This window comes from Anoplopoma fimbria, chromosome 12, assembly GCF_027596085.1.
Source record: "Anoplopoma fimbria isolate UVic2021 breed Golden Eagle Sablefish chromosome 12, Afim_UVic_2022, whole genome shotgun sequence".
NCBI classification, from domain to species: domain Eukaryota; kingdom Metazoa; phylum Chordata; class Actinopteri; order Perciformes; family Anoplopomatidae; genus Anoplopoma; species Anoplopoma fimbria.
Genome location: NC_072460.1, coordinates 19,706,768 through 19,733,643, shown reverse-complemented (window position 1 = coordinate 19,733,643; position 26,876 = coordinate 19,706,768). Strand labels below are relative to the sequence as shown.

At 41.2% G+C, this 26,876-nt stretch overlaps 3 protein-coding genes across 9 annotated transcripts; 2 read left to right on the top strand and 1 right to left on the bottom strand.

Moving 5' to 3' along the window:
* Positions 1 to 134: 134 nt before the first annotated feature.
* LOC129100184 (sodium-coupled neutral amino acid transporter 3-like) lies at positions 135 to 11,307 on the top strand. Of its 5 annotated transcripts, none has more exons than XM_054609749.1 (16): positions 135 to 266; positions 3,680 to 3,787; positions 3,937 to 4,021; positions 4,161 to 4,276; positions 5,432 to 5,505; positions 5,815 to 5,907; positions 5,985 to 6,066; positions 6,180 to 6,262; positions 6,447 to 6,505; positions 6,599 to 6,703; positions 6,927 to 7,006; positions 7,096 to 7,196; positions 7,366 to 7,490; positions 9,429 to 9,573; positions 9,730 to 9,833; positions 9,955 to 11,307. In XM_054609749.1, exons 2-16 carry the CDS (start codon positions 3,747 to 3,749, stop codon positions 10,057 to 10,059), a joined length of 1,398 nt encoding a protein of 465 aa, XP_054465724.1. In that variant the 5' UTR covers positions 135 to 266; positions 3,680 to 3,746; the 3' UTR covers positions 10,060 to 11,307. The 5 variants fall into 5 exon arrangements, with proteins under 5 accessions (XP_054465724.1, XP_054465722.1, XP_054465727.1 ...); XM_054609747.1 differs by having other exon boundaries at positions 3,676 to 3,787; XM_054609752.1 differs by lacking the exon at positions 135 to 266 and adding an exon at positions 1,768 to 1,897.
* A 221-nt stretch (positions 11,308 to 11,528) lies between these two features.
* LOC129100183 (actin nucleation-promoting factor WAS-like) lies at positions 11,529 to 15,705 on the top strand. Its single transcript, XM_054609746.1, has 11 exons — positions 11,529 to 11,769; positions 12,568 to 12,708; positions 12,927 to 13,013; positions 13,184 to 13,280; positions 13,719 to 13,748; positions 13,857 to 13,892; positions 13,997 to 14,189; positions 14,321 to 14,496; positions 14,599 to 15,173; positions 15,293 to 15,398; positions 15,488 to 15,705. The coding sequence occupies exons 1-11, from the start codon at positions 11,668 to 11,670 to the stop codon at positions 15,544 to 15,546; spliced, it is 1,602 nt and encodes a 533-aa protein (XP_054465721.1). The 5' UTR covers positions 11,529 to 11,667; the 3' UTR covers positions 15,547 to 15,705.
* A 144-nt stretch (positions 15,706 to 15,849) lies between these two features.
* Positions 15,850 to 26,748, bottom strand: LOC129100182 (semaphorin-3F-like). Of its 3 annotated transcripts, XM_054609744.1 has the most exons (19): positions 26,730 to 26,746; positions 26,443 to 26,618; positions 24,471 to 24,607; positions 21,346 to 21,506; positions 21,171 to 21,233; positions 20,935 to 21,054; positions 20,646 to 20,739; positions 20,424 to 20,543; positions 20,159 to 20,304; positions 19,936 to 20,050; positions 19,768 to 19,837; positions 19,493 to 19,637; positions 19,154 to 19,376; positions 18,961 to 19,049; positions 18,808 to 18,849; positions 18,555 to 18,712; positions 18,389 to 18,456; positions 18,162 to 18,289; positions 15,850 to 17,575 (listed from the first exon to the last, which is right to left on the bottom strand). In XM_054609744.1, the coding sequence occupies exons 3-19, from the start codon at positions 24,568 to 24,570 to the stop codon at positions 17,168 to 17,170; spliced, it is 2,250 nt and encodes a 749-aa protein (XP_054465719.1). In that variant the 5' UTR covers positions 24,571 to 24,607; positions 26,443 to 26,618; positions 26,730 to 26,746; the 3' UTR covers positions 15,850 to 17,167. The 3 variants fall into 3 exon arrangements, with proteins under 3 accessions (XP_054465719.1, XP_054465718.1, XP_054465720.1); XM_054609743.1 differs by having other exon boundaries at positions 26,443 to 26,748; XM_054609745.1 differs by having other exon boundaries at positions 15,850 to 17,545; positions 26,443 to 26,747.
* Positions 26,749 to 26,876: the final 128 nt, after the last annotated feature.

Genomic DNA, 26,876 nt, shown 5'->3' with positions numbered 1-26,876 from the left:
CATAAAGTCACAGAGGACCACGTGTGGCCTGCTCAGTCAGCAGGAACAGGGAGTGGCTTGGAGGTGACATGGCAGGAAATTTTTAACGCGCAAATTACTAGCTCCCGCCTTCCCCCGGTTTTTTTCCTTTCTCTTACAGCTGCAGTGAACTGCATGGCTTTGTGAGAAGCATATTTCTGACGTGATCCAGCCAACAAGTTTCAACTTTTACCCTGTTACTTCTGTCTACACTGAGGACATCCGTCTGTTTGACTGTTACCAGAGCGGTGAGTACCAGAAAAAGGCCAACAGGCCAGCACTCTACAGATGCTCCAGCATTTGGGCCACTACACAATTTGCCATTCATACATGCGAGGTACATACTTAATAAATAGTCATCATTAACTCCACCGATTATCTACTGACAGTGGTGATAATGTTAACATTCGTTTCAGCTGGTTTCTGCTCAAACTTTCAGCTGAGGAGGAATATTGATGCTGTCCCTTTTTTGACATGCTGGCAGTTTGTTCAGACTCACTGAAATTGGAGATCATCTTGGCTGCAAATGCTGGCATCAATATTTGTTTCAAAAATAACGTTTGATTCATGGTTTGATTTTTGGTCCAGTTATGTTTGACACATACAAGCATATGTATTTATGTCTTCGAAATCTTTCCAAACCTCGTGTTTAACTGGGGGTCATTTAAGGTGACAGAAGAAGATGATCTTTTCATTATTTTATTAACCCTTTGTATGGACCTTGATCCTGATATTTCTTTCTCACAAACTGCAACAAATAGCCTGAACGTGACAAAATTATCAAAATGTGGAAGTTTTCTTTTGTTTTGATGTCCATATTTCAAAAAAATGAAACAAAAAATGATTAGAGGTATAGAAAAAAATCTGCCATCTATGTTAACTGGCACTAGAGGATATTTTAGAGATGAAAACAAGAAAGAAGACATTTTACAGTAAAGGGTTTGTGTCACGCTGAGATAAGAAAACATGTGGGTGTTTCAAAGCTTGTATCTCAGTTAAGTTGAACTTTATCAGCCAACGGAAATGTCGTCTTTGAGCTGAACAGGCAAGAGGTTGAACACGTGTTTCTGCCGGCTTGTTCAGCTGGTATAGTTTACTGCACAGCATCTCTTTATATGATGTAGCAATATAGATATGTCTTTTACAGAATGTAATAAAACCTCTGAGATGCTGGAACTGGTCTTTTGATGTGTCACGTTCATTTTCACTGGTTGCTACTGTTTTGCTTTGGCTCAAGTATGCATGCACAATGTTTCCACTCCTAAGCACAATCACATGTGGGCAATCTTAAAAAAGCACTTATCTCCTAAGCTAATTACTATCACTGTGACATCCAGCAGGATGCAAACTGTCAGTGAGTTGCCGCCAATGCTGAAACAAAGCCCCCCTCAGTTGACACTCACTTCGTCCCTCCTTCCCACTTGCATAGTATTTAATGACATGGTGATCGGTCTCCAGTATGAACACCAGAAGCCCTGTTGATTTCATGAGGTCCTGGGATAACTTCTAAGCATGAACTGCAGGCTGTGTCTGCAAACTACAGGCAATTCACTTCCTTTGATAATCACTAGTGTGTGTACACCTGTTCAGTGTTGACACCTGGTGCGTGGATCCCTACAGTCTGTTTGGAAGTGTGACTCTACCTGTAACCGGTTCAGCAAAGGGTTAACTATGGGTGTTCCTACTTCCCGCTCACTCCTCCTATCCTCTAATCTCTCTCACTCTCTCCTCTCTTCACTACCAGGGAGCTTTGGAGAGACTCCTAAGGACAAAGCTATACATAAACATTGGGACAGTCTGAAAAATTGAAAAAACTTCCACTAGGATTTATTCTGTTAATAATAAGAAAAGAAAACTAGCCTTGTTCTTAACCACGAGGGTAAGTTGCTGAAGAATGAGTGTGTGTGTGTAAGATGTTGAGGAAGAGAAGGGAAGGGCTAACTAACAGTTGGGTCCAACTGGTCTTGCGTCAGACAGGAGCCATGTGGTACGCACTGCTGGATAGTAAGGCTACAGTTATATCTACTGTGTTTAAATTAAAAAGGTATAGACATGGTTATTATATAGATTAATGTGATATAAAGATATATTTTCTAATTACAACACTTTTTTAAGGTCATGGGTTTGGTTGTCTGGAAAAAGAGGTTGGTCAGATAGATGTTTTTTTAATTCATTTTTTAACCTCTTTTACTCTTTTTGCTGTGTAACAGCTGCCCACGCAGGCCGTTGAAATATATAACTTCGAACAAGTTTCTAGTTAACCAGGTTTGTCTAGTTTCATTATCTCCCACTATGTGAGAATGCAAAGCATGTCCCATTTGTAAAATCTGCCTTTTGAAATGTGGTGAGAACCTTAATAAATCCATCAAAAACTGGCTTTTTGTGAAAACTAAATGTCAGAATGTTCCTGACATTTGGCCTTTACTTTGTTGGTTGGGTCCATTGGCCGTGGACCATGGGAAAGTTGTTTGGTATGTAGCTAAAGAAAGTTCAGTTAACCAAACTTGACCCCAGGCCAGTTTGCAGGGAGAAGGCTCCTGTATTTAGACCAAATAGCAGGTTTACACAGGAACCCTTTGTTTATCTCTGTGGCCCGCTGCTATCAACCACCAAGCTGTGTGAATTATTGTACGTCCAGAGGCCTGTTCATTGATGGGCGTAGGATATAACCTAAATTCTAGTTTTGTGTGAAACTCTTAAGGAATGGTGCAATCTAGTGTGAGTGTGTCCTTTGGGGTCAGATGTGAAAATCCTGAGGGCAGTCTGACCCGTGGAGAAGTGAAGGATCCCATGACCCCGATGGCAGCGGCACAGACCTACGCTCATTCCCAGAGTCCGTCCATGCCAGCTTTGTGTGGCCCACAACAGATTAGAGCAACATAAGTCCTCTGACAACATTTGTTATTTAAAGCCTTTCATGTCAAGCTTTAAATGGACTTACATCCCAAGTGTCCCTTTTTGCTGGAATTTTTATTTGGTGAATATGATCAGGATTTGTTTTTTATCCTCATAAATTAAAGCAGGGAGCAGAACTATAAAAATATAGCAGCATTAAAAGGACTTCTTCACATCGCCAAAAGAAAACATTGTTGTTGCCCTTGGCATGCAGGAAAAATTACAGTGGCGCGTGTCTCAAGACTTCATAAATAGGTCTGCCCTTTTGAAACCACATAGCTTTTCTCTGTTTGTTTTACTGTAGTCATATTCAGTGTTTCTCGAGTGCCGTCTCCCTTCTGTTCAAGATTAAATAACTGTTTACCTTTATCAAGCCGTTGCCAATCTGCCACTGTAACATTACTCTAAATGTATGGTATTGTAGACCAGAGCCACCACCTTACATCCATCTCATAAAAGTATTCTGTGCATATGTCACCTTTCCTACTCTGAGATCTTGTCTATACTTGTAAAAGTTAAGGTGGTGCACGCAGACGCTATGAAAGGTAACGAGACATGCTGAAGTCATCCCAGTTGAAGTTTTCTTTACAGAGGATGGAAAGTTGGCAAGATCAGTGCATGAAGTAGGTTTGAATGTTATGTTGTGTAAAAACAAATATCCCAGCTGAACATTCAAGCTTATCCGTGCATAAGTAAAGGGCACATTTGTGCATTTAACATACCTGAAACAATGTTTTTTTTTTTCTATTTCCCTCCTGCCAGGTAGCAGTTTGAGGAGGATTCTTTTAGTCAGGAAAAGGTAGATCTCTCAAGTCACAACCCCAGCAATCAGAATGGAGCTTCAGAAAATAAATGGACACAGCAGGGAAGATGGGTAAGACTCACAAATGACAGTAATTACTGATACATTGACAACATATCACAGCAAAAGTTTGGGAAAAAATATTTTAAATGTGTATTTTTAAAATCCTTCAGTATTTTTTTTTTGGCTCCTTCCAACCAATGATTTTTATCCCATTGTAGGTTTGATGGGCTGGATGTGTTGGCTGAACATGAAGAGTTTCTCCCACATAAAATTGGCGTCAAGAAAGAAAACCGCTTTACAGATGTGAGTGCTTTTGCTCAGCTTTAAAAAGAAAATGTCTGATTGACTTGCTGCCTTTAAATAAGATACAGAACTTGATCATTATTCTTTGTTTGTGAATAGACTTGTTTCTGTAACTTCCTCTGTTGTCCTCCTCCTGCAGTTCGAGGGAAAGACTTCTTTTGGCATGTCCATCTTCAATCTCAGTAACGCCATTATGGGCAGTGGAATTCTGGGATTGGCTTTTGCAATGTCCAACACTGGAATCATTCTCTTTCTGTGAGTCTATGCAAACACCAAACACAGTCCTCATTATGGCTAAACGTTGTGCCTGGCTGTATTTGTCAGTGTGCTTGTGTTTGTTTCTACCCACATAGGTGCATTTATATAAAGTTGTTATATGGTCCTCTCTTGTCCAAAGATTTATCCATTTCAGCTTGTATTTTGGTAAAGCCAAATTTTCACACTCCTTTGGGTTACAAGAAACAAGTAAGTTTGTTGTGTGTTTGTGTTTAAGTTTGAGTTGTAGATTTTTAAAGATTATGAGATCATTTTGGCTGGTCCTCACTTTTTTTAAAGAGCTATTTATAATGGTTTATCTTAAAAACTAATAACTCTATTCTTTTATATTGAGATAGCTTTTACTTTTTGAGCTAACTTCTGTATATATGTATGTTTTTTACTTAATTTAGATCTTCTACTATGTTGTATAAAGGTTTGCTGCTTGTATCTCAGAGTCTTTTAGCTTCCTCACCCTGTAAACTCTTTGTGCCTCTCGCTTGAAAAGTGCTCTTTAAATGGTTTATAAATAATCATGACTTCATGTTTGAATTCAAGTAACATTAGAATCAGGTTTGAGTTTGTGTTAGTCGATACAGAGTGGATATAAACAATAGAAGGTCCTTATAAGGCTAGACGTAGGGCCACAGAGGGGATGGGCTCTGTTTTCTGTGAGTCTCTCTGTATGAGCTACAGGTGTGATACTGTTTACAAGCACAACAGCCGCCTTAAGGAGCCTGATCTGTCAGAATGTACATTAGAGCTCATACACACGCGTAGCTTCCCTAAATCAGATTTGAGTGGTTAAAAATAGCCGGCAGTGATCAGATCCAAGACACGCCTGCCTGGATCAGTCCTGTGCTATGTGGCAGGGGGGGAGGTGGAGGATTGGCTGGAGCGCTGGCCTCTCAGAGCCAAACTCAGTGGTGTGGGTGGAAACAAATAAAAGAGAAAAAAAAAAAGACATCAATCACAGTAATTGCTTTTTAGAGTTTAGTTTCTGAAGAAGTTTCCCCCTTCTTTCTGTCTTTATCTATCAAGATAATGAGCACAGTTAAGAAGAAGTATGTTTGTGGGAGCATTGATACATGTCTGACGTGTTTTTTACATTTTTAAATGACTTACATTTCCCAAATTTCTGCTCTTTTTTTTCAGAATCCTGTTGGTATGCATTGCCATTCTGTCTGCGTATTCAATTCATCTCCTGTTGAAAAGTGCTGGGGTTGTTGGTAAGCCAATCCGTGATATTATTATTATTACTTTGGGAAGGCTTATGTCAGAGATTGTTTCACAAATGTTTGATACCACACTGAAAAGACTAAAGTTGACTTTAACTTAATAAAATATGTATTTATTTATTATATTCTTTTTACAATTGAAATTCAGTTGGGTTTTTTTTTGCCGGCTGGGTCCTGAAACTACTGCTGTGGTTCGGGCTTGGACTGAAGCTGAAACCTGATTCACAGCTCTAACGTAGCCAAATAGTCGATCATGCATTCTTATCTTATAATATTTGTATATTTATGACTTTTTTCCAGGCATTCGGGCATATGAGCAGCTTGGGAATCGCGCATTTGGTGCCCCGGGAAAAATCGTGGCCGCATGCATCATTACAGTACACAACATTGGAGGTATGTTTCCTCTCTTTCATTCATATGTCTGAAATCTATGAAAGTGTGTGCTAAGAGCGAATTTCTCTTCCTTTTAGCGATGTCCAGCTACCTCTTCATCGTCAAGTCTGAGCTGCCGCTGGTTATTCTTGCTTTCCTCGGTAGACAACATAACACAGGGTGAGTGTCAAAGAGCTATTCTGACAATAACTCATGTATTGTTTCAGTTTTTTGTTTGCAGCTGAACTGATTTTTTTTTTTTTTTTTCACCCGTTTGTCTGGTCGTCTCTTAGAGAGTGGTTCTTGAATGGAAACTACTTGATCATGATTGTTAGCGCTCTCATCATCCTTCCTCTAGCGCTCATGAAACACCTTGGTATGTTTCTCATTCTGTAGTAGCATTCTCTTTCTTTTTTTAATTCCCCATCCTCTCTCACGTTACATCATGTATCATGTGTCCACTACCCGTTTTTTGTTGTGTTTCCACTTTCATGTGCTCTATTGAAATTACAGTAAATCCATAAATCATTCTGAAACATCTTAATATCATTGCAACACAGGTTACTTGGGCTATACAAGTGGGTTCTCCCTCTCCTGCATGGTGTTTTTCGTAATCTCGGTGAGTCTAAACTTTTCAGCAAATACACATAGAATAAACCTGTTCCTTCCGAAAATATCTATCTTGGATTAACCAATCGGTGTGTCTCCTCAGGTTATCTACAAGAAATTCATCATCCCCTGTCCACTGGAATATCTTAACATAACTGCCATTAACGAGACAGACTGTGAACCCCAACTATTCACCACCAACTCACAGGTCAGAGGAAAACATTTACACATTACCTGCGTCTAGTTTCCTGAAACGGCAGCTGTATATTTATTTAGAGGTTAGCAACGAAAATGAATTAACACATGTTCTGCACTAGAGCGTATTATGTCAACAGCATTAAGGTGTATTATGTCAACAGCGGGTATAAAACAAGCATTTGATCCGTGTTTGGTAAGGTTGCTCACTGACCGTTGCCATGTTTTGCTTTCAGACAGCGTACACCATCCCAATCCTGGCCTTCGCTTTTGTCTGCCACCCTGAGGTGCTACCAATCTACACCGAGCTACGAGAGTAAGTCAGAATGAGTCAGCATTTCACAAAATTCTGTGCTCAAAAGTTTCGGAAAATTAACATCATTGTTGTGCTTTCCCTTACCTCAGTGCCACCAAGAAACGCATGCAGACGGTTGCCAACATCTCAATCATGGCCATGTTCGTCATGTACCTGATAACAGCTCTTTTTGGGTACTTGACCTTTTACGGTAAGAAGCTGTTTACTCATGAGAATCAAAGGTCACCTGGTTCTAAAAGTTGTGAATGGAAAGATTTTCAAATGAATGAGTCACTTGTGCCAAGAGCTCATATGCATTTTCCAGTGTTGTGAATGAGGTAAGACCAGATGAGATATGTAAAGGGTTTCTCTGTTGGTAGGTAATGTGGAGTCCGAGCTGCTACACACCTACAGTAAGGTAGACAACCTGGATGTCCTGGTTCTCTGTGTGCGCGTGGCCGTGCTGGTGGCCGTCACTCTGACTGTCCCCGTGGTTCTCTTTCCGGTAAGACATCTATCAACAAGAATAATAACAACGATTGTTATGATTTTCCTTACACTTTCCAAAATTTTTAATTCATGACACTTACTATAATAACAAAAGTAAGAGATGCAGAAGAGGAGGTTTATAGAATATAGAGCTGAAACAACGAGTTAAATATTTGACTCGTCAATTATAATTGTACTAGCTATTTTGATCATCAGTTAATTGTTTAAAAAAAGAAAAAATGACAGCCCAAATGGTTCCAGCTTCTGTGAATATTTTATGTTTTTTAAAATATATATATTTTTTCTAATTTGCTGATATATCATGAATTGATTAATGAAGAGCCTTAAAACTAATTTGTAGAGATTGACGTATCAACATATAAAAACTTCACTACATGTTAATGCATAAATATAATTACTGTATATAAAAGAACTTTGCTGCATTATGGTGAAGCCTTCTTATAAAAAAATGTAATGAAACATTTCTCTAAAGAAAAGGTCTGACATGAAAACGTCTTATAGATAAAAAGTAGTCATTTAATTTTTTTAATGAGATAACCATACATTTATGTCGCAAATTAAATGCGTACGTTATGGTGGAAGATATCAACTGTGTATCAATTAAAATATTATTGATGATCCCTAGTGGTAGTGTGGTAGAGACTTAAAGGTAGTGGATCCAGAGTTTAACCATGTGTGCACTCACACATTCTTTTTAAGGAGGGATTTATTTTGGGGACAAAAAAGTCTTTATTACTCGATAGGCCTGAGAGAAATTAAAACATTTGACATTTTTAGCTTCCCCTAAATACTTCCTGTTGTCTAGGCAGATCCTGAACTTATAAACTGAACCCAAAATTCTACTAATGTAGCCTGTACTCAACATAACCGATGCTGCCAAAGGGTGCATTTATGTTATTTATATATCAAGGCACTGAAAGACTTCTATTGTTTCAGTGCTGGGTCTTCTAAAACCACCTGTTTCCATTTAAATAGCCTGTTAATATAACTTCAGAATGGTCTCTAGATACTAAAAATGTTTTAGCTTTTCAAGTTTTTTTTTATTGGGTGGAAAACACCACATTATAAGGAATGATAAGGACACAGGAGATCAGCAAACACATGCTGTAGCCATAAACATTTTATAGTTTGAAGAAATAGGCAAACATTTTAGAAAGTATGCTTATTCACTTTCTTGCAGAGAGTTAGATGAGGATATGAAACAACTCTTGTGTCTGTCCGTTCGATATGAAGCTGAAGACATGAGACAGTTAGCTTAGCTTAGAATAGAGACTGGAACCAGAGGGATTTAACTAGCCTGGCTCTGTCCAGATGTCAAAGATGCATTTACAAGAACCTTTAGGGCTCAACTGTGACTCCTTTGTTTAATTTGTTCAAACATTTCTTTTGAAGCATCGAGTTGTGTTTCTTATGAGGGTGTTATTTAATTGGATCCTCAGCTGGTTGCCTGTGGTGAATTAGAGGTGCTGGTAGGACGGCCAGCTATTTCCAGTCTCTATGCAAAGCCAACCAGCTGGTGGCTCCAGCTTCGTACTGAACTGATAGATATGAGAGTGGTATCCATCTTCTCATCAAGAAAGCAAATTAGGGAATTCCCCAAATTGTTTAAATACTCATTTAATATGGAATTACTGAACAGAGGGCAGACAATGCTGTTTCTCTCTAAGATGAAACTTTCAACTAAGTTGGTCTCACTCGTCCTCATATCACACAGGCACTTTTGACGGAAAATATCTAAAACATCAGCTAGTTTATAAGAGCTTATCCTCCACATGGCTACTCAACAGCCGTTCTATAACACTCTAAAGTTACCCGAGGTGATAAAACAAGATCAACTTTTACTTTTATATAGCTTTGTTAATAAATCCAGATGTGTATCTTTTTTGTAAAATAAAACCTGACGTCCTCCCTCTTTCCTTCCTTCCCTCTGTAGATCCGCAGGGCCTTGCTCCAGATCCTGTTCCCTGAAAAGCCTTTCAACTGGTTCGTTCACATCGCCATTGCATTTTGTCTCATCTTCGTGGTCAACCTGCTGGTTATCTTCGTGCCCTCCATCCGCGACATCTTTGGCATCATCGGTACGTTTGCACGGGAAGAATGGCCGTCTGGTCTGGCCTTCGCTGCAAATGTTGACAGCCTGAACTATATAATCTGTAAACTATGTAATCACTTAGGCGACTGTGTACAATATTAAATAAACTCACTTCTTCTCTGTTCTCACTCTTCATCTTCAGGAGCCACATCTGCCCCCTGCCTCATCTTCATCCTACCTGGAATCTTCTACGTCCGTATCATTCCTGAAGACCAGGAGGCATTTCGGTCCAGACCCAAGATTCAGGTACAGCGTTGTACCTTCAGCTATCAAGCATACTTCAAATTCAACTTTTTAATCTAAATTTTTTAAGTATTTTTACTGTTTGTTGATACAAATGTCTTTTTATTTCCTTCCACTCCTGTAGGCCGCCTGCTTTGCTGCCCTTGGATTCATCTTCATGATCATGAGTACGTCGTTTATCATGATTGACTGGGTGACTGGGGAGTCGAGAAGTGGAGGCGGGCACTAGCAGTTGTGACTGAATAGAAATACAACAAACAAACAAACAGAATGCCAACCAAAGCTCTCCCTGTCATTAAATTAACCCTCATCTGCTCATCCAAAGCCAAACATGAAAGTTTTGCTGCACAAGACGAAGGATATGTGAAGAAGCTTCGCCTACAACAACAACAAACTAAAAAAAAGCATTTCGACATGATATGGGGAGGACAAAGCAAAGCAATGTGCTCTGACTGAATGAAACCTATGCCACGCCTATTAGTGAGCATGTTGTTTGGAGGCACGTGTAGAAATGCAAAATACAGCAAAAGGATGAATGGGAACACCGTGACTCAAATGGAAATCCCATTTTAGCATATGGATGTGTACAGTTCCGTGGAATAGCTCAGTCACTGCCAAAATCCCTCCAACCTACTTCCCCACCATCTCAGATTTTACAGGAAAGAAATTTGTTAATGTCGAAGGGCATCATTTCTGTTTTTTGCATAAGAAAAAAGTTTTTTCATCCATCAGTTGTGGTTTTGTTATTTATTCAGGACTGTAAAATCTGCTGATGTGGTGTTGTCTGAATTTCCAGGAACTATACAGATTCAGCTAAATTGAATCAAGGAGGTTTCGTCTGCAGTGCCACACTACCCATTACAATCTACCAAAATACAACTTTTGAAGACTTTTACATGGAGTTTAATTAATGTTCCCAATGTGATATTTGTGTTAATATATTCAGACAATAACATGACTGTTATAGAGGAGGTTGTCTTCAAAGCTGAGCCTGAGGGGATTTTTAAGAAATAGATATGGTGCAATTTGTGTTTGGCTGCTATCAATGAAGTTGAAACAGACAGTTACTGACAATCACATGTGCATCAACAGACATAGAGGAGGTTTGTACGATATTTAAGTTTTTATGTATTCCTGAAAAAAAAAAACTTTGTTGCAAACCAAAGAATATAATATTGTGTCACATTGAAATAGGGTGTAACACCCTATTTTTATTTTTTATTTTTACTATGTTCAGCAAAGGCCAACAAAAAATTGTACCTGGGAAAATTTCAGTGTTAAAAATGCTGCGTCTGTTTTAGCAGTCTCAGAAACTGTTCAGTATGGGCAATAATGACCTATGTTTAAATTAAAATGGCGTCTGTTTTTCTTTTTTCTTTTCTTTTTATGTCTTTAAAATTTGACCAAAACATATTTTGACTTTGTTATTCAAACTGTACATTTTTAAATTAATATGAATGTTGTTCTATGTCAATAAAACATGTCTTTTATTTGTACAAAAAATTTTGAGTCGCTTTTTAATCCAAGTAGAGAATGTGCACCTGTGTGCATGTGCACTGCACGTACTCACAGCAGGAGAAGAGCAATACGGCACAGCCTCTCTCTGAAAATGGAAGTAGCACATTTATTCGTGCTCTGCGTCTGAGAGAAAGAAGAAAAGTGGGGGTTAGAGAAGTGTGGTTGTCCGTTTCCTGCTTTCAGTTGATGTGTGCGCAGAACACAGAAGAGAAACTTCCTTGACTGCAGAGTTCAATGTTCAGACAGTGCAGCGAGGACGCCTTTTCACACTGCTGTACACATGAACCCATAGATAAACTGGGAGATTTATGAGAGAACCATGAGCCGTGGATCTAAATCTAAACCGGAGGGTGCCCGGAGCTCGCTGCTGAATGTGCAGGAGAATGAGCAGTTGGAGGAGCTGACGGGCAGAAGATGTTTTGTAAGTTCTGAGCTGACCGGCTTGGGGAGGGAGGGAGATTTGCCCACCATCGGGGATGATTGCCTGCTGTATTTGTTCTGACTTGTATCCTTCCTGAAGCAAGAGTTTGTTGTTAAAGAGAAAGGACAAGCCTCTAAAATAATACAGGTTATTCTGGTTGCTACATAAAAAAGGTAAATAGTCTCAGCCCTCATTAACTCTGTCTCTCTCGTGGTGGTTAAACATCACATCCTGTATTTGAATGAGCACAGTTGGCTGTTTAACGCTGCGCTGAGACTTTGACATTAGCTGCTTTTTGTTAGTTACTTTTTATTCATTTTATTTAGTCAGGTTAAATTTAAACTTTAAACAACTGGATCTACTGTAGGTTCGTGCAAATGCAGTTTAAAATTAATTGCTGACATTAGGTCATCAAAAAAAAAGAGGTAGCTGTAACAGGAAATGGTAGCTGAAACATTTCCTGGTGTCAGATTTAGACTGTTGTTGGTCCCAGAAGTTGCTTTGTTCCTGACTCTCTTTAAGCAACTGAAGTACACATTCTGCCTAAAGATTTGTCTGTCTGGTTAACAACAGAATATCATAATGAGTGATGAATTTTAAGAGCATCACAGCACTTAAAAGTTGATATCTAAACAAATGAAAGCTGACGGGGAAGTGAATCCTCACCACAAAACTGTATATTTGCATGTCAAGTACAATAAAAATGCTCTTGGGTGTCCCTATCAGCACTGAATTGTTGCTAGTGTTTGTTTAATCTCTCTCTCTGTGTGTGTGTGTGTGTGTGTGTGTGTGTTTCAGTCCATGTCCACTGCAGTAGCACAGCTGTTCATGGCTCTGCCCCACAGTCCCTCCATGTGGAGCCTGCAACACACTGGAGTGGTGTGTTTCATCAAAGACAACCCTCAGCGCTCCTACTTCATACGGATGTTTGATTTGAAGGTAAACCTCTCGCATGATTCTGCCATTTAAATGTTATTTAAAAGGCTAGATATGAATGTTTAAGCTCTCTTTAGACTGTCAATCAAATCAATGTGTGTGTGTGTGTGTGTGTGTGTGTGTGTGTGTGTGTGTGAGTTCCTAAACTATGGCACACAATTACTTACATCTTCCATGATCATAATTAAAAGGACTGACATATTTACTATGCTCCTCCACAGACACAGAGGCAGATTTGGGAGCAGGAGATCTACAACCAGTTTGTTTACTCGTCGCCTCAGCCGTACTTTCACACCTTTGCTGCGGATGTAAGATCGTCCTCATTCGACCTCTTCCTCTAAAGGGACTGTCGAGTTATAATCTAATGCAATGCAGTTATTTCCGATGAAACTAGCATTACGTCACATATATACATACATATATATATATACGTACTGTTCATGAAAAACATCCCTTGTTCGTTCCTCACGCGTTGCAGGACTGTCAGGTCGGATTGAACTTTGCTGTGCAACACGAGGCAGAAGCTTTCCAAAATGTTGTCGAGGATAAAATCAACCAGAGGCACACCCGGCAAGGTCAGTGAGGTCACGTTAATGTGTATGTTTAGGCACGAAATTAATGCAATGATTCATAGCTATTTTCCTGTTTTTATATGTTATCGGGCACATTTTTTTTTTATTTTTTTTAAAGTTTATTATTTCAAAAAATATTTCAAAAAAATTCTGACAAAAACTTAATTATTTTACAAGTATATCCTTGAATATTATAGACACTTCCATTAAACTTATACCTGAATACATTATCAGAGTATTATTTGAAAAACATAGATAATGCTAAATAATCAACAAATAATACATTATTTCATTCATCCAAAATAAAATTATAGGTTGTTTATATGTTTTATTTTTTTGTTTGTAATAAAAAAAAAAATATGTTTTTTGCTGAATAAATATTGTATGATGGTGTGGTAATGTGTCGCAAAATGGTTTCTCTGACCTCCTTGTTACTGACAGATAAGAAACAGCGCCCCCCGCCGCCGAGTGGTAAGATTGCAATGAACTTCTTCGATTGAATGATTGAATTTATCCTTCATATATGTAGAAAACTATATAAACTAAGTATTTCTCTGCTCTTACTTTCTGTCTCTGTAGATAGAAGTTCCCTGCCTCGACCACCACCTGAAAAAGGTGCATAATGTTTTTCTACTGTAACTTTTACTTCCACCAATGATGCATGGAATGAAATGATAATGACATACCATCCCTCTTGTACTCTGTATCTCCTCCAAAAGCTTCACCTGGCAGCCCCGGTTCTTTACACATGTCCACAGTGGACATACAAAACCCAGATATCCATACTTCACGCTACCGCTCCATGCCTTCACCTGCTACCTTATCTCTCAGTAAAGGAAAGAAGGATAAGAAGAAAGGGAAAAAGGGGCCCAAACTCTCCAAAGCAGACATAGGGGCACCCAGTGGATTCAAGTGAGTGTTTCAGCAGATTAATGTGTTGCCTCAATGTCACACAGTAAAGTTTAGTTAATGTTTGTTGGAGAGAGGATGTGGTTTTCCAGTATTTGTAAAAACTGGTTCTCCTTTGCTTTTCTTCCTGTCAGGCACGTGAGTCATGTCGGCTGGGATCCCAACAACATCGACCCTGATCTGTGGCAGCTGCTGTCCCAAGCTGGGATCAGTGAAGATGAGATGAGGGATGAAAAGACCTCCCAGCTCATCTATAATGTCATCGAGCAGTCCGGAGGCATGGAGGCGGTCAAGAGGGAGGTGAACAGAGGTCAGACTCGCACTGCATCATCTTCTTCCTCCCCAAAGGCCAATGTAATCTTCTAAAGCTTGGATTGAATTGATATGCATGCGTTGTTCCGTTGCATTACAGCTGGCGGAGCTCCACCACCACCTCCACCTGGCAGACAAGGGCCTCTGCCTCCTGTGCCGGGCTCCTCTGCTCCAGCCCCTCCACCTCCACGAGGCCGCTCCGGCCCCCTGCCTCCCCTGCCAGGCCAGTCACCTCGAGGGCCCCCGCCCTCCAACCCGCCTCCTGCACGTGGAGGAGTTCCACCCCCGCCCCCGGCATCAAGCAGAGGTGGTCCTCCGCCACCGCCTGCACACTCGGCACCTCCTCACTTCCCCTCAGCACCACTCCCAAAGTCCTCTCATGTCTCACCCTCGATACCCTCCCACAACCTGCCTCCTCCCCTGCCGCCTAGCCAGCAGCGCTCCGCGGGTCCCCCACCTCCTCCTGTTCCGTCTATGCCCAGCAGAGGAGGTGGAGGGCCTCCTCCTCCGCCCCCTCCACCCTCCATTTCTTTAGATTTCCCTCCTCCTCCTCTTTCTGGGGGCCCACCAACCATGCCAGCACCCGCCCCTGCACCCGCCCCTGCATCCGGAGGAGAACAAAACGCCAGAGGATCTCTGCTGGATCAGATCCGACTGGGGAAGAAGCTCAAAAATGTAAAGCAAACTTATTTTTCGCAAAAACATTTTTATGTGCTTTACACTGTAAGTACACAAGTCTTGATTGAGACCATTTGTAGCAGATGTTCATGTTTAAATGCTGTTGTTCGTTATAGGTGATAGACAGTCCTGATTCACCTGCACAATCAGACTCAGGTGAGGGCATCGTTGGTGCTCTCATGATGGTCATGCAGAAGAGGAGTAAAGCTATCCATTCCTCTGGTAAATATTTAAACATTAATTACACCCAACATAAAGGAAGAGTGGAACCGAAAGGACACACAAATCTTTATATCTGTCCTCTCTTTCAGATGAAAGTGAAGATGAAGGTGGAGATGACGACGAAGATGACGACGAATGGGACGACTGATGTGGAAGTTGTGTGGATTTCAAACTTATAGAAACCTCTTCATTGCAATTCTGGTATATGTTGGATTTCAAGTTCAATTATTGATAATAAAACTTGAATGTGACTTGAGGTCAAATAATTCAATGTAAATAACTTGAGAGTGAAATAAAACAAGTTTAAGAGAGTTTTGAAACATTTATATATTTGTTCGAGCTTTCCAGTGTAGGTTCATCATAATGACAGCACCGTGTTGTTCACAATGACGGTGAATGGTGGCTCTGACTGGAAAACAAATGCGTTCCTTACGCTTCCACTAAAAAGAGACATTTTTAAAGTCTGTAAATACAGCAAATGACAGAACACCAACAATCAATACTAAATCTGAGCCAGTTCCATTTCCCAGTTTTATAATAACATACTGTACATAAAAAAAAAAAAAAAAAAAATCCTTTTTCAATTTCTCATACATCTGTGCAAAAATCCCAAATTCCCTCGAATACCACCACCGACAAAGTGCATAACTGGAAGAACACTGTATGCTATACATATCCTCAACACTTGCATACTAGAGCACAGGACAGTAATGGAGTCATTATATGACAAAGTCCAATGGAATTAGCTTAACAGAATACTTTACACCTTACAAACATCATTACACACCAAGTAAAATGTACAACTTGCAACAAACAACACATATCCATGCAACATATGCATTTATATCATCATAATAACTTCATACAATACAAGAGTAATCCAATGACCATATATATTATATTCACAATCAATATATTACATTTCTGTTTCAGGATACTTGGCAGTAGCATACCTGTGGTTCTGCATGTTGAAGCCTATTAATAACGTGCTGCATTTACTTTACATCACAGACCATTTTCCAAAACGACAACAAACGTGGAATATGTGATCCATCTCAACCAGCAGTCTAGTTAAGAAAACGCTTCTTTGTTGGTGCTTTCAAGGACATTCCAAAATTCAAAAATCAGCACGAAAATATCTGCTGTTTTAGCAAGTTATATCTTTGGAAGATCAAACCTATAAAATAAATAATAAGAAAATATGGATGTTTTTGAAATTTTTGGACTAAAAACGTTGATCATCCACAGTGATTCTCAAGTCGCGGATGCTTGGGTTTTCCCACAATTACCTGAATAATTTTAAGGTTTAAAACAACCTATGGTAAGTGATCAATCTTGAAATAAGGAAAAGTATTAGGGCTAGGCATTAGGATTAAAAAAAAAATCCTATTATGAGAATTAAGGTGAAATTTCAGTAGTTAGATTCTTAAAAGTCCAATGTTTATTCTCAAAATGCAAAATAAAAAAATCAATCAATCTTAATTGTTTGTCAAACTAAATGTCAAACTAACACAAGCTGATACCTGAAAGATGGAAAATGTAAAAATGTACGGTTTTCTTTGGGAAGTGGTCACTGATAATGTAAAATATACACAATTTGTATTTTCTCGGCTGACACTTATAAAACCACAAATATAGTACTTTAGCGACAGCATGACAGCGTCACCTGACTAATGGATGGAGGTGACGCTCAAACATGCATGTCAAACATAATAAGTCCACCATAAAAGTCCACACAGGCCCGTGTTGGACGGCGTCCGTCACATCCTCTAGCCGAGGCCTTGGTCCTGGCCCTCTGTGTGCCTGCGGCTGGTGCGCTTGCGCTGCTGCTGCTGTTTGGGACTGAGCTGCTCCCAGTAGGACTGGCAGTACTGGTTAATCAGTCTTATCTCAGGTGGGAAAGGTGTGGAGACGAGGGACGACCGTTGGTGAGGTCCTGCTTGGAGAGTCTTTGGCTCATCATCCTCATCTTGAGCAGTGAGAGCTAAAACTATGTCTCGATCCAGGATGCGCAGCGCCACGCGGGCCACTGTGTGTTTAAAGTTGTTCTCGGTGGCGAGGCAGTGGTAGAGCCCCGCGTCTGATTGGTTGAGAGACTTCAGGAGGATGCCGTGGTTGGTCTTCATAATACCTCCCACACGGGTGAGCTGCAGGAAAGGGAATGACACAGCAGGAGTCTAAGAGAGGGAAGTTGAAGTTGTTGCTGAGTGTTTATCGCTCTTGATAACGCCTTGTATGGTTTCCTCTGACACCAGTGTGTGAATGTGTGTGTGAATGTGTGTGTGAATGCTGGTTTGTGTGGTAAAGCGTTTGAGTGATTGCTCAAACTAGAAAAGAACTATATAAACACAGTCAATTTAGGTTTGAATAAATACATTTATCCACATTCTTGCTGAGAATTAGATGAGAAATTTGATATATCATATCTGTCCTGAAAAAATATGAAGCTGCAGCCAGAGGCCGGTTAACTTAGCTTAGCATAAAGATTTGGATCAGGGGGACACAACTAGCCTAGCTCTGTAAGTTAACAAAATCAGCCTACCAGCAGCTCTAAAGCTGAATAATTAACATGGTATATCTGGTTTATTTAATCCATACGTGTAAAAACAATATGCTGGTGTTTTACAGGAGGTTGTGTTTGAGACAGATGCAATAATGATATCAATAATCTCATCTAACTTTCTGCAAGAAAGCAAATGGAATTTCTGAAAATGTGAAACTATTCCTTTAACATTTTCTAAGAATATAAATGCTCTTCCTCACCACTTTCCTCTTTCCTTCCCTCTGGAAGAGCCACTTGACGGTGGCCTGAGGGGAGCGAGGCTGACACTCCAAGAAGGTGCTGCTGCCCTCCACCCCAAACTGCACCGTTTCTCTTAGACGTTTCTCCACTGCACAGACAGAGAGAGAGAAGGAATGGTGACAACTGCTCAAAACAGAATATATTGTGTGCCTGTTAAAAAACAAAAACAAACAAAAAAAAACCTCACCTTTGGCGTTAAAGCCCCTGCACTGCCTCAGTGGGTCACCGTGTTTGACATCCTGTCGTCTGCTCCTCCTGAGACAAAGATCAGAATTAAGAATCACGTTTACACACATACACAGCACTTTAAAGTTTTGAAATAGTGCACTGTAGAGGTACGAGATGCCTCTGACCTCTTGGTGGACGGAGTGAAAGCAGAGCAGCTCTCTCCATCCCAGGCACAGTAGGGGTCTCGAGCCAGACAGCAGTCAGAGCAGGCCCGGCCGTACACACCACAGCGGTGCAGCGACACCTGGGTCAGCCCCGCGTCTGACGACACGTACAGCTGTTGCTGTTGTGAAGAAATATAAATGAAACCAATATTTGATTGTGTGGTTTGGTTTATGCACTGAAATGTGAATTTGTCTGTATGAAGAATTAACTTACTCTTTTAGAGGATATCTTCATTGTTTTGACTGGAGCTCTGGACTGTAAATTAAAATATAACAAAAAGATAAATCAACATAAAACCCTTTTTTTTTTTTAAATCTTTGAGATCAGAGTAATTTTGTCTTTTCAGGACAACAAATTTAGACGTACCCGGAAAACCTCCACTTCCTCTAGAGTCAGTTCCTCCATGCTAGTCGGGTCTTTCGGCAAAACTATAACTTTTTGAACAGTGCCTCGATCTGGAAGAAGTGAAAGAAATAATAATTAAGAACCACATTTTTTTTTTTAATGCCAAATTAATTCTCAAGCCCAACAAGTGCCATCGCTCCTGCAGCTGTCCCACCTGTCCCCAGGAAGAGCACCTCGTAGCGTCCATCCACAGCGTCCACCTGATCCACCACCAGGGCAGTGAATCGGTAGTCCACGCCCGTTCTCACCACCAGGGGGCGGCGGTGGATCGGATAAACTGGATGGATCATGAGGGGATGGGCTCGGATGAAATTCACAGCCTCATCTGAGAAGTTCTTGGAGGAACGGATACCAGGAGTGAAGGTTCCTCCTGGACACTGGATGGAAAGAAGGAAGGAAGGGGTGGAATAAATAATGTTGTGTCTTTCCTTTGACGCAGATTTAGATGTCGCTTTAGATGCGTCACTTTGGAGATAACGTGACTGAAACGTACTGTCCCGGGCCGGGGGTAGGGAATCTTGCCGGTGTACTCTGTCCATTGGTAGTTATGGCCATGTTTGTGGGCAAACGGTCCATTGAAGACATTGCGGATATCGGCCATTGAGTACACGCAGACTGCTGAGCCCTTGAACACCGAGCTTGAGCAGAAACAGACAATTAAGTTAAGAGGGAGAAGTAGGAGGCACAGAAATGTGTGAAAAGAAAAGAATCTAGGGAGTTGGGTGAGGTGTGATTTTATCAAACAAGCCTCCAACAACAACAACTCACCCCGCTGTCGTGAAGAGAGCGTACACCATAGGGTTTCGCTCGTCCTGTGTGGCCTGAATAAACACATCCCCTGGAAGCAGATACTAAATCAATAACTCAACATTAAAAGCAGCTGAGATTAAAACGCTATCAGTTTATAAGCTGTAGTCATTTTTATTGTGGCCTCACGTAGTTCATCAAACCGTGTCTCCACTCCATCTTCCCCTATCACTGAGCAGATAAGGCGAGCCTTCAGGAACGTCGTCCAGCGGTTCACCAGGGACTTCTGGCCTCCTTCATCATTCTAGACAGAAAGGAAATGAGGTCAAGGCTCAATAAGCTCAGTTCGCTCTATATTACAAGGTAAGCTGCATGTGCTATCGCTACATATACGACGTGGTTTTTTGCTCACCAGACACACTCTTCCCACCCTGGCTAAAACGCTGGGGCTCGCTCCGCCGCTCGAGTCTAGACTCTTCTCACGGAAAAAGAAGTAGAGCTTGTCGTCGTTCTTTTCTGCACTGTCAGGGATCTGCTGGATCTGAACAAACACAGGCTCTGGAGGATAAAAAGAGATACGCCGAGAAGGGATTCAGGCAAGTGGTTGTCAAATAAAATGAGAGGAACCATAACCTGTAATCAACAACATTTACCTCCTCACACCCACATTTACTCACCATTGAGCCACCTGGAGTCATACTGCTCCGTCCTGATTGCTGTTCTCCCTCCCATGGTCCTAAACAGAGTAGCGTCTGTACTCATGAAGTCAATGTGGACCCCTGCGTATAGGTTACCATCTGCAGGGGTGGGGCAATAAGAGAATAGAAAGGTGAGCATTTTTGTAAGGTAAATTTATCAGATCTTTTGCTTTTTGGTTCTATAAATGAAGAGCTTCTTACCGATCAAAACTGCAATGTTCTCCTGTTTGGGATCGTAGGAACATTTTCCCTTCCCTGAATCCACATACCCAGGGACCAGCCTAAACAGGTAGTCCTGCAGGGAGAGAGCGTGCATAAAAATAGACCGCTAAAACATCACATGGGAGCATGGGAAAAATCACAAACAAATCAGTGTCCCAGTTTGTAGTCCTGAAATATTTATTAGGACAACGCCTCCATGGCTCCTCTGCTGAGGGATTTTTTTGCTGTAAATCCCACTCGGGGAACTGTAAAATGTCTTTGTGTTCACCTCTGCCCTCCAGCCTCTGTTGATGAATGTGCAGATAGGCTGGTACGCCCCCGTCCCACAGGTGTAGAGGTGGGTGCGGTTCCACGGCTCTATCATCCGCACAAAGTTGGCACATTCACCCTGGAACAAAGAGGAGCGAGACAGATGTAATTCAAAACAACGTCGTTTTCATTGTCCCGCCTTGAAAGCAGAAGTCTCGTTTTTTGAAAGAACAGGATGTGAATACGAGATCTCACCTGTCTTCCCTTTCCTGTCATCTGACATTCTCCCTTTCTCTTAGCAGATGCTGGCCAGTGGATCTTTATTTTTTTTTTGAAAAACAGAACACAGGATCATTGCATTTGGAGACTTAATGCCACATTCCATATAGCAGACTGGATTTCAGAAAAAAGCTAGCTTGATTGTACGCACTATGAGGGGCTCCTTGTTGACATTGTGCATGTCCAGAGCCACCAGGTACTCCCGGCTGCCCAGGTACAGACGGCCCTGATCCTGATCCATCAGGAGGATGCGGTAGTCGCTGGTGTTGAAGGAGAAACTGAAGGGCCGCGCTGCCCTTGTGTCCATCAGTTCTGTGTGAAAAGGGTTGCTTTGTTAAAAAAAAAAACCACTATCTTCATCATTTGGAAGAATGAAACCAACAGCAGGGGGAGCAAAGGTTACCTACCAAAATCTATTTACATTATTCCCTTTATGCCTTTAAGATGTTTCATTACGGACTTGGATAAACCCACGGTCCCTTGAGCAACACCCCTAACACTTCTTTTCTGGAAAAATGTGTGTCACTGATTAAATATAACCCAACTTGGCGCATTTTAAGAAACATATTTGCTTTTAAGATCTCAATATTTAATGTGTCCTGACTGGCTGATTGAGTTTAAGGCGCCACACGCCCTGCAGAGCTCGACGAAAAAGCACCTCTCTTAGGAAACACGGTCAGTGGAACTCGCAGCTAATTCTTAGATCAGGATTGTGTTCAGCCGAGCGTAACCTGTTAAGACACGCTGCGGTGGAAAATGTTGCTCCTTTTTTTTGTTCTCCTGAAAGCTTTGATTGAACAATTTTCATCCGCTGCGAGAAAAATGGACTGTGTGCTGCACTTTACCTCTAAGTGTGATTTCTTTTCATTCTCCCATCCAACATTAAAAGCAACACACGCATCTGTGGCATCTATGTAAGATATTGACCACCGTATGTGTTCACACCGGGACACAGCTGAGGCCCGTCTAAGACAGCAGGCTTATATATTGACAAATGTTCCCAGGGGCCCTCAGAAGCCAGCTTATGGAGATTCAGGGGGAGGCACAATCTTTATTTACATCAAAGTGTCTGTCATCTTCCTTTTTGAGGTCAATGTTAACAGGATGCAGCCAAGGTGTCTAACTAAAATAAACTATGCAATCGGATCTCCGGACGACACGAGACGGAGCCGTCGGAGGTTGGAGAGGAGGTCCGGTTCTGTTCCTGAGAGGTAAACACAGGATAACAAAGCTTCTGTCCGAGCCCTACCGGACCACGGTGGATTCACTGAACGGGCTAAATGTAGAAACGCCACACCCCTGTACATGTCTCCATTCTCCAAAAATAGCAAACAATGCACTGCCATCATCTGGTAAACATTCAGCAAACACTTATCCCCTGACAACATTCTGACACTGATACCGGGAAACACTGGGAAGGACACACGATTCACGTAAGCTACTACAAGCCACTATGAGCTCTCATGTTACAACTGGACAACATATTGTCACTAAGGCACTAATGACCGCTGCCGTTTAGTCCCCGGGCAAATCTCAAGTATGAGCACACATTGGTGACAGCACTGTGAGGGCATGAGCTTCTAAAACATGTCTTCAATTACACTGCACGTTCTGCTCTCTAGCAATGCTGACTAATTCTATCAAACGAGACTCGGTCGGTCCCTTTGAAGTGTGTGTGACTGACAGGACTTCCCAGCGACGGAGGAAACAATACGGGATCTCTATCCTCTGCAGGCCTCCTGTACCCCGGAATGTCACTCAGGCCGGCTCATTCGCTCAGAAGAGTCACATGTCCTTCGGCCGCCCCGAAGCCTCCTCCACAGGCGCCTCCGGGAACAAAGGGACTCGGTGTCACAAACAATGAACAATAAATCCTTGTAGTGGCAGAAAACAGTTGGGGAGTAAATCCAACTTTTTCTTCCTTTTTTTGTTTGGTACAAGGCTGAGGTCTGTAAATGTGGCTGCTTTATTTTCAAAATCTAACCAACAACAATATAATTCAGAACTTCTCAGCTGCTCTGAACAAGCACCCGTACATGAATTTGTCATAGAGAGTTCCGTACGGATGAGAATTCCTGTATCTTAAACGTGGAAACAACATGATCAAGGTCAAGACCAAACTTGTGTGATTAGTCAGACTACCACTTTGTGGTACCTGCTGAAAAAAAAAAAAAAAAAAAAACACACAAACTTGGGTGTTTAAGCTGTTTACTGCAAGTGGATTAGTGTTAAAGGTCATATAAAAACGCACCGCAATCACGCTCTCACGCCTCAAATTGAAACCGTTACCTTGTACGACAGCCACGACCACAATGCAGACAGCTGTTTTTAGTCTCTGCAATGCATGTAGACTCCAAGTCCCAGATATCAACCACAGATTTTATGATTAGCTAACCTCTAATCTGCATCAGATGTCTCTCGTTGACATGGTGCAAAATCACAAATGTTTCTCATTGAATCACTGCAGTTGAAGGTTAGATGCCAAACACGTTGACGTTGCCTAGACCTGACCTGGGAGCAAAAACATTATGACACTCCTCAACATGAAAGCGCTAAAGAATGCTATAAAAATCGCATTCACACCAATGTAATTCCTACTTACAGGTACCTCAGGTGTGACGCGTGTGTGTGCACGTCCACATGTGCAGGTGCACTTGAAGTGGCAACATGAAAGGGTAGGTAGATAAGATGAAAAAAAGATAAGTGTAATCATCTAGAATTGTTTTGATCAAAGGTGTCATCCACGTATTTCTAACATGAATCTCTGCTGTTATAGTTAATGAGGACAAGGAGATTCCACGGGAAAATCCCAAAAGCCCATAAAAAAGTGCTTTTAAAACCACCATCCACCCACATCTTGAATTTACACCTCGCGGCCACAACTTCACAGCTCTACAATATCATTGTAGCTCTTGTGATCAAATTTCAGGTGTTTCCTTCTTGTGTCATCACGTCAGAAATAAAAAAACAAAGAAGAAATGACAGGTCAGACTTTAGTGTGTTTGGGTGTTGCGTGTGGGGAGAAACTCTGTGGAAGGGCACTACCAGTAACCAGCCACACGTAATATCCACCTTTTGTTTTCAGTGTCGCACTTTTTGACATGTGGCAGGAAATACGTTCTTTACATATGTTCAGAGGGGAAACATAACCGCGGATGTGTGCATGAGTTTGTGTGTGCGCTGAGTGACTTGGTGGGAGAAGCCAAGCAAAGTGCAAGAAACTATTAAGACAAGCCCTGCTGTCAGAGGACTTTTAGTTAATCTGTAGGTGCTCACCTTTGAAGGAGAGGCGAATCCGCGGAGCCGACTGCTGCAGGCCCGAGCCTCTGTAAACACATAAGGCCAGCAGGAGGAGTTGGGCTCCAGATGCTGTCATGGTAACAGTCACGCAGGTAGCCCACAGAGATCTAAATCTGGACGAGAAAAGAAAGAGGAATGAACTATTATTATTATAGAGTGCCCCATGAGAAATATGAGACAGAAAAAGAAGGAAGGACAGGCAGGAGACTGACTCTCTCTCTCTCTTTTTTCTTTCTCTCTCTCTTTTTCTCTGATCTCTCTGATCAAAAGTTTGGCCTGCAGCGAGACGTATAGTTTGGCAGAGGAGAACAACGTCCAAATCTTCACACATGCACTGGAAAATATGACAGCCCTATTACTTATTTAAGGTGTAAATGTAGTGAGGTATGTGTTAGGACTGTATAATGGTATTTGCAAGCACAGTCACATGGAAAAAAAGTCTAAAAGATAAGTTAAAAGTCTTCATCTCGAACATTTTCTTAAGCATATATTTAATTAGAATATATGTTATCCACATTTTCCCTAGAAAACTGAATTAAACAAGACCCTGATGCCCATTTGTGATTCCCTCTGTCTCTCTCTGAGTCTTTCAACAAAGCGTATCGACGTAGTTTCCAGGAGTTGACGAGTGAAATACATGACAGTTCAAAGAAACAGGTAGTCCGCGCTGAAACAATTTCTGACAGTTTAGGGGTGTTGAAATGCAGTCTAACTGTTAGACCTTAACTCAAGCATTCATTATGCATCTGCACTTTGCTGGAGAGGATCCCATATAAATTATGAATACTAAAAGCTGAGTCCACAACATCCATTAAATTGTCTCCCTGAAGGTGTGCTTTGCTCCGGCTATAAGCCATCCCACGGGCTTTTCTTGTTCTCGTGTAGCCAAAACCCCCACGGGCCCACGCTACAAGCCTCCAAATGAGGGCTTTTAGTGAGAGATATTCTGGGTGAAAAACTAGAGAGATTTCACAAAACATTTTGTTTCACAATGTGGCAATCATTTGTGTGTGACACATTATATAAAAGTGACATGAAAAGTAGGAACAGACTGGTAAAAACTGAAATGACTGGCATGCTGAACATTAAGCAATGAAAAACAGAAGCCACTGGGAACGCCTTGCAGGCTTCCTGGCATAATCACACATTTGCCATATATCAGCTCATCAGGGATTCTTTGATCCCTATTCCTTCTATCAAACACTGTTGGTAATACCATGAGATGGGTCATCAAACATGATAAGGATACATATTTTATGTCACAAAGAGTCACAGGTATATGTCATTTTAAGATAAAAAAAAATGACTGAATCACATCATATTAATAATAAATAAACAATGTCACCATTAGAACACTAATCATAGTACAATAAGCATATATGACCATGTGGACACCACAGACACATTTTTAAGTCCCTATTTGAATATTATTTAAAGAAAGAAAGAAAAAGGGCAAAATGGCATGGTTATTATAAAAATGAAAAAATATATATATTTCATCTACTTTCATTTTAAATAAGGATAGAAAAATAATTATAAGGATCCATATTCCCATTGAGAAACCTTGAAAATATCTAAATATCACTCATCAGGATGTAAAACATAACGTATGCCTATAGGGCTCCATGTACTGTCTGGTGGCCTGATTGTGCGTTGAGGTGTTTTTAATAATACATCACTGCTTTCTGTGCTGGGTGGTGACAGATTAAAGTTCAGCTGTAAAAAAAATATATGGTGTCCCTTTAACAAAAATAAAAAATAATTATAGGATTTCAATAACCTAGTTCTCTTATCCCGCGGAGGGCTGCGCACTTACCTGTTAACTCAACATCCAGAAATAGGAAGCGAACAAATGGGAGTCATACTTCCATAGCCATCTACCATTCCGACTACAGAGTAACCAAACAGTAAGTTAAAAGTTAAACCAGAGAGAAGTTAAATGTCTTACCTTTTTCTTGTTTTTTTGGCTTTCTGACTTCGCTCCTGAGATCCAGAGGAGGGGTAAACTTGCGGGATGTTAACGCTGCATTCCCCGCGTTTAGTGCGTCGGAGCCGGGTTGGAGAAAGAAATCTCTCAGCCGCGCTGCGCAGGAATTAAACAATCCGATAGGTTTGCAAATTCCTCTTGAGAGAGAGAGACAGAGAGAGAAAGAGAGAGAGAGAGCTGCCCAATCAGTCGTTGTTAACCGACTGCTTTTCTTCCAGGCAACAAAAAAAACACACACACACACACACTTAAAGTGATCCCTGAACGTTTCTTCCACTCTCTCCAAAAAACTTTACGCATGGATGGCATCAACCATCACCGTGATGTGAGCCAGCCTCCGGGCCATGGATCCTCTGAAGCTTTGAGCCGGAATCAAGTGACCAGGTGCAGGTGTT

Bases quoted from the DNA above. Each gene is read 5' to 3' on its own strand.
- LOC129100184 (XM_054609749.1), top strand. From the start codon at position 3,747: ATGGAGCTTCAGAAAATAAATGGACACAGCAGGGAAGATGG. The intron at 6,704-6,926 runs GTCAGAGGAAAA...TTTTGCTTTCAG, and splicing joins TATTCACCACCAACTCACAG to ACAGCGTACACCATCCCAAT. The intron at 7,197-7,365 runs GTAAGAAGCTGT...CTCTGTTGGTAG, and splicing joins TGGGTACTTGACCTTTTACG to GTAATGTGGAGTCCGAGCTG.
- LOC129100183 (XM_054609746.1), top strand. From the start codon at position 11,668: ATGAGCCGTGGATCTAAATCTAAACCGGAGGGTGCCCGGAGCTCGCTG. The intron at 11,770-12,567 runs GTAAGTTCTGAG...TGTGTGTTTCAG, and splicing joins TGACGGGCAGAAGATGTTTT to TCCATGTCCACTGCAGTAGC. The intron at 13,893-13,996 runs GTGCATAATGTT...CTCCTCCAAAAG, and splicing joins TCGACCACCACCTGAAAAAG to CTTCACCTGGCAGCCCCGGT.
- LOC129100182 (XM_054609743.1), bottom strand. From the start codon at position 24,570: ATGACAGCATCTGGAGCCCAACTCCTCCTGCTGGCCTTATGTGTTTAC. The intron at 21,507-24,470 runs GTGAGCACCTAC...CTTTTCACACAG, and splicing joins GATTCGCCTCTCCTTCAAAG to AACTGATGGACACAAGGGCA. The intron at 20,305-20,423 runs GTGAGTAAATGT...TTTATCCTCCAG, and splicing joins TGACTCCAGGTGGCTCAATG to AGCCTGTGTTTGTTCAGATC.